Source organism: Numenius arquata, chromosome 7 (assembly GCF_964106895.1).
Source record: "Numenius arquata chromosome 7, bNumArq3.hap1.1, whole genome shotgun sequence".
Classification (NCBI taxonomy): domain Eukaryota; kingdom Metazoa; phylum Chordata; class Aves; order Charadriiformes; family Scolopacidae; genus Numenius; species Numenius arquata.
The window spans coordinates 27927349-27940609 of NC_133582.1; the positions used below are offsets into that span (position 1 = coordinate 27927349).

The following is a 13261-nucleotide window of genomic DNA, read 5'->3' on the forward strand; positions in this document are numbered from 1 at the left end:
ACCACTTCTGGGATCCTGGAGGAGTCCGCCTGTGAGTTCCTCATAGGTATAGAGGTGGGCATTGCTTAATCATAACAGATTGAAACCACCTTTTCTTGACATTTTCCAAAGAAAATATCGCTAGAGAAGGATGTTACTTTTCCTGTAGCATTTTAAGGGGGGGAATCTAAAGTAATTAGTTGGGTGTCATCTGTTAAAATATATAGCCTTTCTGCATTAATGCACAAGTTGATGAGTCTTAGGTTACTCTGTAAACTTTCTGAGGCTGTTGCAAGATAATTTTGAGGGTAGGTGGGTTGCAGCCCTTGTCATGTTGTTAAATTAAATGATGCACTGATTTGATCACGTATGCCAGTTCTGATGCGGGCTTTGGTATAGTCCATCTGACTAATTATGCCATGGGCACTGCTGCCAAGTTGCCTAACTATTATTTAAATGAATTCCTGTCTTCTTGCTTAAGACATCTTCTCTTGTGTTTGAAGGAGTCAAACTATTCATTTTCTCAATTTTATTCCCACTGTGATGTGCTGAGACTATTGGCACGTTTATAGGATGCCTGTCTCCCTCATCATTCTTGAATTCTTCTGTCCTAAAAACCTATGTGCTCTACAATAAGTGAGTTTATTCTGAATGTTGGGATTTTTTTCCCTAGGGCTCTTTTTTGATGCTTAAGTCCTATCCTAGCTCAGAGAAAGTCCTTGTCTACCCAGATGGTTGTCTTCCTACCGAGTTTTTAATTCCCCCTCTCTGTAAAACTAGCAACACAAATCCTGATTTCCTCTTTCCCAGCTGTTCTGGAGAAATTCTGCTTTTCCCATCATTAAATTGGTTTTTCCCATCATTAAATTTTTTTATTATGGTATTTCATACCTCTCTCTTTCCTCTTCATCTGTGGTATGCTAAGAAATCTGTATTTAAGTGTAATCTAAAAGTAGTTCATTACTGCTTTTACTAGCAATAGCATAAATCCAGCTAGGACTCTGAGTGCATTAACAAAATTGGTAATTATTTTTCTGTCATCACCTTTCTTGAAATACGATATGCTATTTCTTGCAATAATAGGAATATCTTTGAGGGCACACTGTTTCAACTTAACCTGTGCAACTCTCAGAATAATTAGAATAATGTGCAAATTATTCTAATGATACGCAACTTTCAGGTAGGAAATGTGGATGCTGTAAATTACGTTTGTGATCCTTTAACAAGAGACCTGATGTATTTTGCCTACCAGAAGTCTTCATCAAAACCAGTGCTGTCATCTCAGGAACCAATGATAGCCTGAGACTGTTTCTGAAATTTTAACAAATTAAGATTGAAGCTTCTGATACCTTTGGCGTGATCCAGGAAAGTCCAGGGACACATCTTTTCTGATAAGGAATATATGTCTCATTATTAAACTGTTTCCATTTGTTCACCTATGTAAAATCCTGGCCCTGTTTGAGGCTGTTGTACTACATAATGGAAAGAGCTCTGGGATCCAATGGTGATTAAGTTATGCAAGTTAGAGCATAAGATCTGTCTGTTCACCTACAGTGTTTTCTTCACAAGGGAATTTTGCAGGGAGAGAAATTTGATGCTAGTTAAAACATTTTCTGTGTGAAGTCACTATGTGGGAAATTGAGTTGGTGGATTGCTTTGTGTAGATTTTAGCTCAGAATCCACACTCCCCAAAATCACTAGCAGTCTGGTTAGATCATTTCCAGTATATCTCCATTCAGTTACGGTCTTGATCCCAACAAATATCAGTTTCTTATCAAAAATGTATATATAAGATCCATAGAATGAATTTCTAAATGTTAAATCACTTCTGTGAGAAATTTCCCATATTAGTAGATCATCACCAGTGATGTGCAGAAACTGACAGCCTTTGAAATGATACCACTTCATCATCATCTTTTTTGTTTGTTTGCTTATTCTTGAAACCAAAGCCATAGGATTTGAAAGCTCAGGAGGTAGTATGATGTGGCCAGGCAGTGCGAATCTTGTAGCTTACTATAAGCTTCGGAAAGAATAGCAAACACTTGCTGCAACTTGATGCCATGAACTATGTCAGGATTGCTGTAACCCAGGTGTTTCATCCAGCTCTTTTGTCTGATTCAACGTGCCTGGCTTTCTACTCTGTAATTGCTGTAAGGTTAGGAAATACCTTCTGGTGTTTGTACGTATCTGTATGGATAGTGAACTTCATAGTTTTGTCTCTAATAATTTGAAATTATTAAGCTCCGTCTTTGCCCTCGTGCCTCCCTAGTTATGTTGTGTTGAGTCCACTTAGAATTTTCTGGGAGTGGTGGCAAACAGAGTAATAGCTGGATCAGGCATACATACTCCTTCCTTCTAATGTTTCTTGCTATTGTTTGCAATGTACAGAGGTAAAGCCATTGGGAGAAGAGTTTACTATGCAGGGGTTTTTCTCTCCTGTGCACTTGTTTGATGTAAGTGCCTTAGTTGGTAATGGATAGTATCTGTTATGGTTTATATTGCAATTTCTGAAACTTACAGTTCAAAGTAGTTCTTAGATTTTTGTCTCTATCATCATATTGCATTTTCATGGTTGACTACAGGCATTAGTCCTGAGTCTGAGTGCATGACTCTAAGCTTTTGTGTTGTGAAGAGATGTATGCGACACTTCTTTTGACAAACACTGTAGTATGACCATTCTGCAATGTGCTCTTCTGCTTGCGAGACTAAATTCATACCAGATGAAAACATGTGCTGATCTATAGGTTTTGTGAAAATTGCACGGAGTAGACAGTTTACTTAACAGTTGCAAATAAACATTCATTGATGCCAGAATGCACATTACTTGTAGCGTGTGCAGGGCTAGAAATTCACATCCTGTCATACCAGGCTAAAAAACTTCTTGAATTAATACAAATATCTGCATGAAAATTTACAAAACTAAGACAATGAAATGAGCACCTTCCAAGTTTATGTTTGTTCTAGTTTGGACCTCTCGCCACTGCTGTCTCTAGACTTTTGTCAACTTCTTTTTTTCCTGAATGTTATTTATGAGTAAGTCTTCTGCATCCTTCCAACCTCCTATGTTGCACTCAAAAGTATCATTTTAGCATCAGAGAAAAGCGTTAGTCTGAAAATTATATAGCAAAGGATATTGTTTTCCTGATTATATAACAATGTTTTTTATTTAACAGTATATTTCTAATGTGCTTGTCATTCACATCTGTATTTTCATAGAGTTAGTGTCATGGCATTGATTTTTTGGTGCTGAATTTATTATGAGGTGAATATGTTACAGTTTCACTTGTGCCCAACTGAAAAAATGATGCAAGTCTGGAAGGTGAAGATCCTGTCTTTCCATATCTTTGTTGGTATTTGCCTGTAGTATGCTGTCATGAATTTGTACAGAGAAGCTTCAAGTTTTTCATCGGTAATTAGATGATAGCTGATTAACAATCAAAATCATTTTCCTGGTGCTTGTGAAAAGTATAGTGAAAGCACCCGGTCTTCATACAAACTTCCAAGTAGCAGAACAGAACAAGTAGCAGTTAATGCTGTTCACAGGGGGCAAATTTTTCAGAGTTCCTGAGTTGTTAAATTCTAAATCTCTGGGAAGTTAACAGCACGTGGATTCCTAAATTGTTCTGAAGGTGTCTTATATTTCCTAAACTTTCTGCACAGTCTTGGAAATTTTACTCTTGGTCCTTATTGATTGTCTCACTGCTAGGTATGTATCTCTTCCTGAAAGTTCAGCAGAAATCAATTATCAGTTTAAATAAGGATTGTGCAGACACACGGTAATAAGAACTGAAGGTTTTTTTGCATTGGTTGCTATTTATAGTTTGTGTTATGTGAAAATTTTACTTTCTTGTGGCTTTATCATATTGCAAAAGGCTGCAACCTTTATTTAGCACCTTCTACACACATAAGTTTCTCAACTATTTTTGATTTAAGTCTTGTCTGTATAGCTCAGTAAGCTATGAATTCCCCATGTAGCCATTTTAGAAACTTGAGCCTGTAAGGTCTGAAATGCATTGTAACAGAAAAGAAACCACATATTTAAAGGATATTGTTGCCAGTAACTGAAGAGATTTGTGTCAATAGTATACTCATTGTAGGAATCTTCTGCTTTTCATAATTTCAGTTTCCTTTTTTCTTTTCCTTGGGACTGCATACAATCATTAAGAACCCCTCAGTGTTTAATGGATGCCTAAGTATGGTGATTTGGGGAAAGCATAATAATTATGGGAGTCAACCTGGTGGGTTTGCATAGAACCTAACAGTTTCATTTTTTGAGACCCAGCCTTCTGGTGACAGTGACCCATAAGGGACAGAATTGCATACCAAACAGAATGGCATAGCCACTTCAAACTATGACTGTCCAGTGGCAAGCTCTGTGTGGGATTCAACTGGACCATGTCCTTCTCACAGCTAAAATGGGACCCTGTAAGTACCCCATCTTCAGCTTCTGCTCCAGAGGGGTATGGGCCTCTACAGGTCCTGTCATCCTCATGTGGCTGTCTTACATCCTAGGACATCTAAAATCACCTACATTTAGGGTTTTGTCCCAGATGCTTTTCTTCTAATGTTAATGAGGAAACATCTGTGTAGGACCAAACCATCTGCAAGCAATCAGATGTTGCATCAGTGATTATCAGTCTGTTCTCCTGTCAGTTTTCAGCTGTAGCAACACACTGTCCTAATTTGCTCAAGATTTCAGTGTTGTCTTGAAATCTGGCAGATATTGAGCAAACATGGCTGTCACTTGGTTCAGTTTTCAACACCTATCTATTCATATACATATCTGTCTTGGAAGCTTTACGTAGATCAGTCAGCCTTCATTGCTTTGTTAATAGGCTGTATGCAACAACATGATAATATTTGATCCAGAAACAGAAGAAACGGTCTTCTTAAAATGAGAGAGAGTAAAATTAAGGTTTCATCTGCTTCTGGATCAGATTTTATTCCTAGAAGGCAACTTACATTTAAAGACAAAGAGATTAGTAGTCTCCCAGTAGTTTTATTTCAAGGATATAGCTGTCCGCACCTACTGCTGCTGGATTGGAAGTGGCCATAATAGCTCAAAAAATATTTAATTAAGGAGAGATTTCAAAAAGTAGATTGGGATTTCTGGATTTCTTTAGAGTTTATGTTGTCTTTACAAAACAGACTTGCGTGAAAACATGAGTTCTCGGGTCTCAGTTTCCTTGACGCAACTCCACTCGCACAGGTTTACTCCTAACTTATGCCAGCATAAGTGGTTAACTCTTTGCTCATAAATTAACCTGGGCCAGCACACACTGGGACCTCTGTCCATGCTGGTCAGTTCTTAGCTGTCCCCTTGATACAAATCTGGATCATGCCAACTAGTGCTGTTCCAGAGGCTGCAGGACCTAATTGCAACAAAAGATTCTCTCCTTGCTTTAAGGGCAGTATTGAACAAATATTTAAATATTATTCATGCTATTGCATAGCTATCTTTTATTTTTCTTTGCTAGTGCAAATACCATGTTTTGTAACTATTCCTTATAAAGGTCTTGGCAGGAGTGGGCTTAATAGACTTCGAGATTAGTTTCCATTATTATTAAAGCAAGCTATTTTGATAAAGATTGTGTGTCCATTGTAGTCAGTATTTATACTGACGCCCACTCTAGTAGCACTGTTGGAATTGCTGTTAGTGATAATTTCTCAATTTTAAAAAGTGAAGACGTTTAGGAGGGGATTCTTCATTAGGGGAGAGTTTCAGAATACTTTACATAACTACAGAATATGGGGATCTAAGAGGTATTGTGCTTAGAGCTGACTTGACTGCATTGACATCACTCCTGTTGACTTCCTTGGCGTCAAAATCTTGTCCAGGAATTCACTTGCTGTGAGCGTCCCATTGGAAACCCATTTGTAGCTGTGGTTTAAGGCTGCTGCCAAATCTGTTGACATGGGTTCTCTATAACTATGTGCTACAGTTATGAGGCTGAGCTGCCAGTGTGGCCTTTGGTATCAAGAGTACAGGATGGCATGATCTAATAAGTGAAGCAGAGAGTCAACACACAGGAGTTGGATATCCTGATGGTGCTTTTGGTTTCTGAGAAGTCAATGAAAGCTTAGATTTGTCAACCTCCATGGCAAAACATCCATCCATTTTGAATTTTATCTATAGCCTTTCTGCATTGGGCAATTAGTAATTCCCTTGCATTTGTGCCTGGAAAGTATACATACTTTGTGGTAGACTACTGAGAAACTATTTTGATTTGGAATGCCAGCAGAATTTTTAAAGCAAGCCAATAAACCATGGATTAGCATATCACAAAGGGTGTTTACTCAAGATTTTTAAAGGAAGCGAGACATAAAATTGCTGAGTAATTCTGGACTGCTTCTTAAGTCTTTTTGCCAGAGAAATTGGGGGTTACAAATAAGATACGATTTTTGAAAAGCTAATTAGGGAGATGCAAGGAATGGAGTCCCCCAGGGATCTCTTATTGGAGCTGTGCTCTCTCACCCCTGGAAAAAGGGTTGAAGAGAAGTAGGTGACAATATGTGTTGACAATAGTGAATTCTTCAGGGCAGTGAAAAGTTACCTCTGGACAACAAGCATTGCAGAAAGTTCTTACTGGTAGTGTGTAATGCTAATAAAACAGGAGACAAAATTACAGGTCACTAAATAAAAAACAATGAATGAATCATAGGGGGAAATGATCCTAAGAGTAGTGCACAAATAGAGTGCTCTAAATTAGGTATTTATTGCAACCGAGGAAGGATATATTGTAATCATAACAGATTATTTCTGAAAATGTGAACTGTGGCAAGAAGACAAATAGAATGTTAACAGTCTTTTAAAAAGCAACAGAAAACAAGACAAAGCATCATTTGCAGGTGTATGAATCCATACTGTCCCCTCAAGTGTTGTATGCAATTCTAATTCCCTTTGCACCTCAAAAAGGTATTATTGAACTTTGCAGAGTGAAGAGAAAGTTGAGCATTAAAATATATTAATTACTCTTTTTAAAATTTTTAAAATCTATGTAAGGACAAGGACACTAGACTAGAATTACATAGATTAAGATTCTTCAGCTGAGAAGAGACAAGTGGAGAGGCAGAAGTCATTTCAGAAAATTATCAGTTGTATAATTGGTTGGGTAGAAAAGCTGAACAGACAACAATGGTCAAAGTAAATTGTCAAATGAAATTATCAGGCAATTTTAGAATAAAAAAAGGAAATACCTTTTTAACAAATCAAATTAATTATCAAAATTCACAATTCACTTCCACAGCATTTGTGGGTTCAAAAATGATAAATAAATTCATAGCTGTCTACTGAAGACTACCAGATGTGATAACACGACCACAAAATGTGATAACACAATCTCAATCTCATGAAATTGCAAAGCCACCAGTTGCTGGAAATTGGGAGAATATCCTGAGGAAAGTATCATTCATTCTCTTATTTTTGTTTTTAGAATCTTTGCCAAATCATCTGCTGCTTAGGATTGCTACAGTTGAGGTATGGAGCTAGAAAACGTACTGTCTACTACAGGTGCTATTACAGATAATAATATACTTGTGAGTGTACAAGTCAGCAGGGCACCAAGTATATAAACACTATAACTAGTGATCTCTAAATCATTTCAGGCATTTGTAGGAGATCTGCTGTATTTGATTTTGTTGCCAGCAACAGCTTAATTACATCTGTCTTCACTGTCTAGGTGGTTAAAATGCACGGTCTCCAATTCCACCTCTTTTTTCTAAAGTGAAACTATATGATGCCATGTAAAAAGTCAACAGTAATATAATGCAAAATGACGATTAATCGTTCGTCCACTGACCATGTAGGTTGACTGAAACTGTTGAGCTTCCTTACGATTTTCAGTCAGCCAGCCATACCCCAATGCTTGGATTTGAAGTGCTGCACAAAAGCATCCATATTCCTGCTCTCCAGAAGCAGCAAATCCACTTCTTTGAGTTATTCCAATCCTGAGACTCTTTCTCTACATTTTTTTGTGGGGCTTTAGGGATGGATGAAATGCTCTTTGTTGTCCCCGCTTTAGTTTTGATTTGTGTGTGTGTCTCTTCTTTTTTCTTTTTTTTTCTTCCTTTTTTTTTTTTTAAATGTCCTTAGAAGTATGGAAGAGGTCACTAAAGTATGATTAAAAGCATTTATGAAATCAGAATAGAAATAGAAGGCTGGGATCATAGCTGGTTTGGATACTTCCTCAGCTCTGAAGAACATCAGGGGAAAGGTGCCCTATTTTGGACAGGATTTGTTGTATATAGGTTAGTTGTTGCAATGGGTTACACAAGACTTGCAGAAGCATGGGTGCAGTGTAGGTGAGTTTTTAATACTGCCCTTCCCTTTTTATAGCTCTGTCTTGCAAGAACAGAGTATCGTGGTTTCCATTTAATCACCTTTGAAATAATTGCCCAATTACACAATAATATGTGGCCAATCTTTCATAAGTTTCACGTTTCAAAATAGACAAGGGAGTGGTGTTGAAGACACCTGCAACTGAGGACCTTGGTGGAGAGGAGAGAAAATAGAAGATACCTGTAGTGGTCAGTAACAACTGCAGTGTTCAAGGTCCTCCTCTTCAGGTACAGGTTGCATCAGCTGATGCAGCGTGAGGTCTAAATGTCTCTCCTAATTTGTGGCGTATTAGAGAAAAAGATTTGCCTTGAGGCCTAAGGTCTGATGCTTTGATGAGATGAAATGTATTAATCACAAGTTTCTGTTCTATATTTTCAGAAGAATGGTGTATCAAATGGAACTGTCTACAAAAAAAAATTTGTTGAGCACTTTGAACAGGCACCAATGTATGTTGCTGTTCTTACTTTCCTGGGTTTCGGAGTGGGAACGATATTTGGCTACCTGCGAGACTTTATGAGAGCCTGGGGACTAGAAAAACGCAACATTGCTGCAGAGAGAGAACAACAAAAAGTATGTATGAAAAAGACATGTATCCAAAGCTGAGTTTTCATCTGCTTGCGAGTTATGTAAAATAACTTACCAAAGTAAGGCAGACAACTTTCATCTTAGAGAGGAACATTGCATAGGGATGAGAGGAATGACATGCACTGCAGAATAAACACCTGTGTATGAATATATATATGTGTAAAATCATAATTTTCACCCAGAGAGATGTTTACCTTGTTCTAAGAGTGTCAGAGTAATCTCAGCAAAATCCTATTTATAGTGTATAAGGTAAATCCACAGAAAAGGAAAACTCAGAGAAGCCTTATTGTTAAGTATATCATCTCTCCACTTCTCTTAAATCCCAATTTTTCTTTGTCCCATCTGGCTGTCTTACTTTGTCCTTCATAGTGATAGGCAGTGCTAACGTCTTTGTAGTTGCTGCCTTATGTGTGCTGAGCTGCTGGTTACAGAGCACTCGGGAATCATTGTCCCAGCACAAAGTGAACAAGCCTGAATTCTTGTGAGTCCTGACTTAGAAATTCTTTTGCCCCGCGTAGTTTTAAGTGAAACTTGCACCTCAGGAAGCTCAATTGCCTTCTAACTTTGTTTAGATTTTTTTGTTGCTCCTCCTTCTCTGTGTAGTTTGAGCCATCGTTTACAATAACACCAGGCATAATAGAGGAAAAATGTGAATAGTGTTACTGTGCCTCTTGCGAATAAAATTCCCAAAACTGTTTCCTGTTTTGGCTTTTCCTACACTTAATGAGCTTCTTCCACTACTTAATGAAACATCATGGGTGCAGTCTTTCTATCAGTATTCTCATGGAATATCCTTTCAATTCACTTCATGGTTTGGCCATTTGTTGAGTTATTTTGGTTCCAGACATGTCAGTTAAATCTTTTTGCCATCCACCATGGATTACATGTTCATTTAATTCTCTAGTCCCCCACATACGTAACTACATGCCATGTTATTTTATCAGTTTATTGTATCCAGTGTCTAATATAGCTGTATTGCTGTTTCATATAAAACTTTGTTTAGATTCCATACTTTTATTTTAATTTAATTTCCATGTAAATCCATAGATAGAAATTAATTGTCAACCAAACTAGTTGTTTTAACTGGCTGTTTGCATGTCCAGTCTAGGCCAATAATTCCCAGATCAATTACACTGGACTAGCTTTAATCTAATGTATCCAGCATTTCATGAAATATGATGAGTTGTTTAGCTTAGTTTTGCAATCTGCTCCACACATCGAAAAATGCTCAATTTGAGGCATTTGGTTTCTCCAAGCGAAAGAATCATGAATTCTTGAGTTTCCAACTTTCCAAATATTGGACTGGAGAATTAGGCCAATTTGTTGACAATTTAAGAAAAAAACAAACCAACAAACAAACAACAAAAAAACCCACCCCCTAAAAAATACACTGTATTTCAAGGGAATTAAAGTAAGGTATTTCCTGATTGGAGTTGTTCGTGACATAGGGACATGTGGCTGTTACAACTCTCTCTGTTTACTGACGAATCAGTTTTTCCTTTTTAATGGGAATGACTTGGGTACAGAAGCAGACATTCTCCTAGCAACATAACCCTGTGCATGTTTTCAAACCAGGATTTTGTGCCACTTTATCAAGATTTTGAGAACTTTTACACCAGAAACCTCTATATGAGAATACGGGATAACTGGAATCGTCCAATTTGCAGTGTCCCAGGGCCACAGTTTGACCTCATGGAACGCGTTACAGATGATTACAACTGGACATTTAGGTGAGTCAGCTTACAGTCTGCAGCTGTCAGCTTCTTAACTCCTGATACATCTGCAAAGCACAGAAAACTGCATCTAGCCCCTCATACCTTAATCCTCGACTAATATGCATCAGCATGTTTTTCTCTGAAATCAGTACCGTGCTGACAATCTGTCCCCTTTCTTCTGAGCGTTGTTTGGAAATGCAGTATGGAAGGGACTGAACTCTATCACAAACGGGTTTTGTTTTGCTGTGTCAGCACAAGTAAGACTTCTTACGCTTCATTTATAATAATAAACCTTAAGTCAAAATATTACAGTGAAATTTGTTGTATCCCTTGGTTAGGATTTAAATCAGAATTTCTTGCATTGCATAAATGTTGCTTCTTCCTTACACAGTGAGTCTTTGGCAGTAGGTTTTAAGCAGTTTACACCTTGAGGGTTTCAGTGTATCACAGCTGTTACTGAGTTAAATAGGTATGGAAACTCACCACATAGACAATGTGTAGGTTGACTATATTGGGGCTTATTGAGGATGTATCATAGTGTTTCCCACACCATTTTCCTGATAAAATTTCTCTGTGTGTGTCTGAATACTCAGGACTTTCTGGAAGCTGGTGACAATTCACTGGAAAAAAATAACATCTCTAAGTTGTTCCCTATATAAAGTCCTAGCTTTGTTTTCTTGTTTATTTGCATCCATAAAAGCACCATTTCACCTAATACCAGTAAATTGCCATCTACAGCTTGAAATCTGGAAAACATTCTGAACAGAATATAGTGTTTCGTCAGGAAAATAGAAAGGCTGGAAAAACTTTGAGGACGTTAAAGTATGAGGATTGTAAATTCCCAAATAGGAATTTGACAGTGAAACAAAATTTGGTGGGAAAACTTTTGGGATTTTTCTGTTCTTTTTGTTTGGGATTGGAGGCCAAGTAGCACTATTCTTTAAAATTTGCTTTAATTATAGGTTTACAGGAAGGATTATCAAGAATGTAATCAATATGGGTTCTTATAACTACCTCGGCTTTGCAGAAACGGATGTTAACGCTTTGAAAACTGTGACCATAGAGTTACAAAAATATGGGACCGGAATCTGTAGTACCAGACAGGAAATGGGTAAGTAAACAGCTGGACAGCCACCAAAGTTTCTGTAACTATATGGTTTTCCTTACAGATATCTTGAAGGAATTGGATACTTAGAGAATTTTAGTCATATCAACAATTACTTGTTTCACTATTAAAAGTGATGCTGTGTTTTATTCATTATCACATGAGGATTTTTTTAAAAGGAAAAAAGTTATTGATTATTGGAAAAGCACAACCAAATGTGTCATGTAGTGACCTGGGATTTTTAATGATGGAAGTAACAGGCTTATTTTTAAAAGAAGTAAAATAAACATTGAGACTTCAAGAATAGTTCTAGGGAAATTTAATTGCATCATAGATTTATATCAGTTACCACATACAGAGTTTTTACGTAATTTTTTTTTTTTTAATCCCACATTCTAAGAATATATTGTAATGTTTCATGAGACATTAGTGGAGCACAATATAGAAATTTCCAGTGTGCCTCTAAGGAATGAATTCAGGAAGGCTCCATCTGATTTTTTTGGTTTATATGTGCTGTGTGATTTGTCTGCTTTTTCAGTTTGTAGACTGCATGTAGTGTTATCTTCAATTGTATATTTTTACACAAAGCCATGCGTTCTTAATGGTGCCATCAGCCTGCATTTCAGAAAAAAATAAATAAATTGAGCCATAGAATGCAAAGGGGAGTTTCTCTTCAGGCTTTATCTTTCTTGGGAGCTATCAAAAGAAAAAAAAAAGTAGCATGGAGAAGTCTTCTGTAGACTTTCCCCCCACCCCAGTCCAGCAACCTGAAAAATTTTCTTTTAGTATCTCTCAAAGAAAACTCTTCCTCCAGAAATCTTATGGAAAAAACATTGTATTTCATTTGGGTTTTTACTTAAAGTCTCATTTCCAGACAAAAAATAATGCAAACCTTGTCATCTGCTTCTTACCTTATCATCATAGTTTAACTTGCCAATAGTAAATATTGGCAATAATAAATAAATAAACCACTAGGAGAGGGTTTACAAATTGACCCTGCTTTCCTTATAGGGTCACCATATGGGTCCTTACAGGTGACAAATATGGTGACTGCAATATATTGTTTAACCTGAATTGTATGCTTGAAAGTGGTCACCGTTACTATTCGTCTGAGGTATTGAAGGAACATTTCTCTTTGTCTTGGATTCTGTTTTGCCTGGGAACATTTCATGTTGTTTTCAGTAGGTCAAAGAATATGCCTGGTGTTCCTCATTCTTTCTTTCACGTAATTTTTTTAATGGAAGACTTGCATAACTCTGACTTATTGTCAAAAAAAAAAACCCTTATGAAAAGATTATGTCTTCAGATATTAAAATCTTATTAGTTAACTTAGTCTAGAGAGCTGATGTATACAGACTTCTAGGACTTTCTCTTCATCTGAACTTCCGTGCAGTGTTCAAAGTTATCTTGACAGACTGAGCGAAGATTTAGATTCATTCTAATTGCTTCCACAACAAATAGTCCCATGAACTTAATTGAGACTATTCACAGTGCAAGAATGGGCTCCAAATAAAGAACATTGGACAAGTCTTGTTGGTA

General features: G+C 37.1%; 1 protein-coding gene across 1 annotated transcript in view; it reads left to right on the forward strand.

Moving 5' to 3' along the window:
• Positions 1-13261, forward strand: part of SPTLC3 (serine palmitoyltransferase long chain base subunit 3) — an 84315-nt gene that overhangs the window by 22616 nt on the left and 48438 nt on the right. Inside the window, exons 3-5 of the mRNA XM_074150646.1 lie at positions 8696-8887; positions 10478-10632; positions 11580-11728. Coding sequence (XP_074006747.1) covers positions 8696-8887; positions 10478-10632; positions 11580-11728 — 496 coding nt within the window. The remainder of the gene's footprint in view (positions 1-8695; positions 8888-10477; positions 10633-11579; positions 11729-13261) is intronic.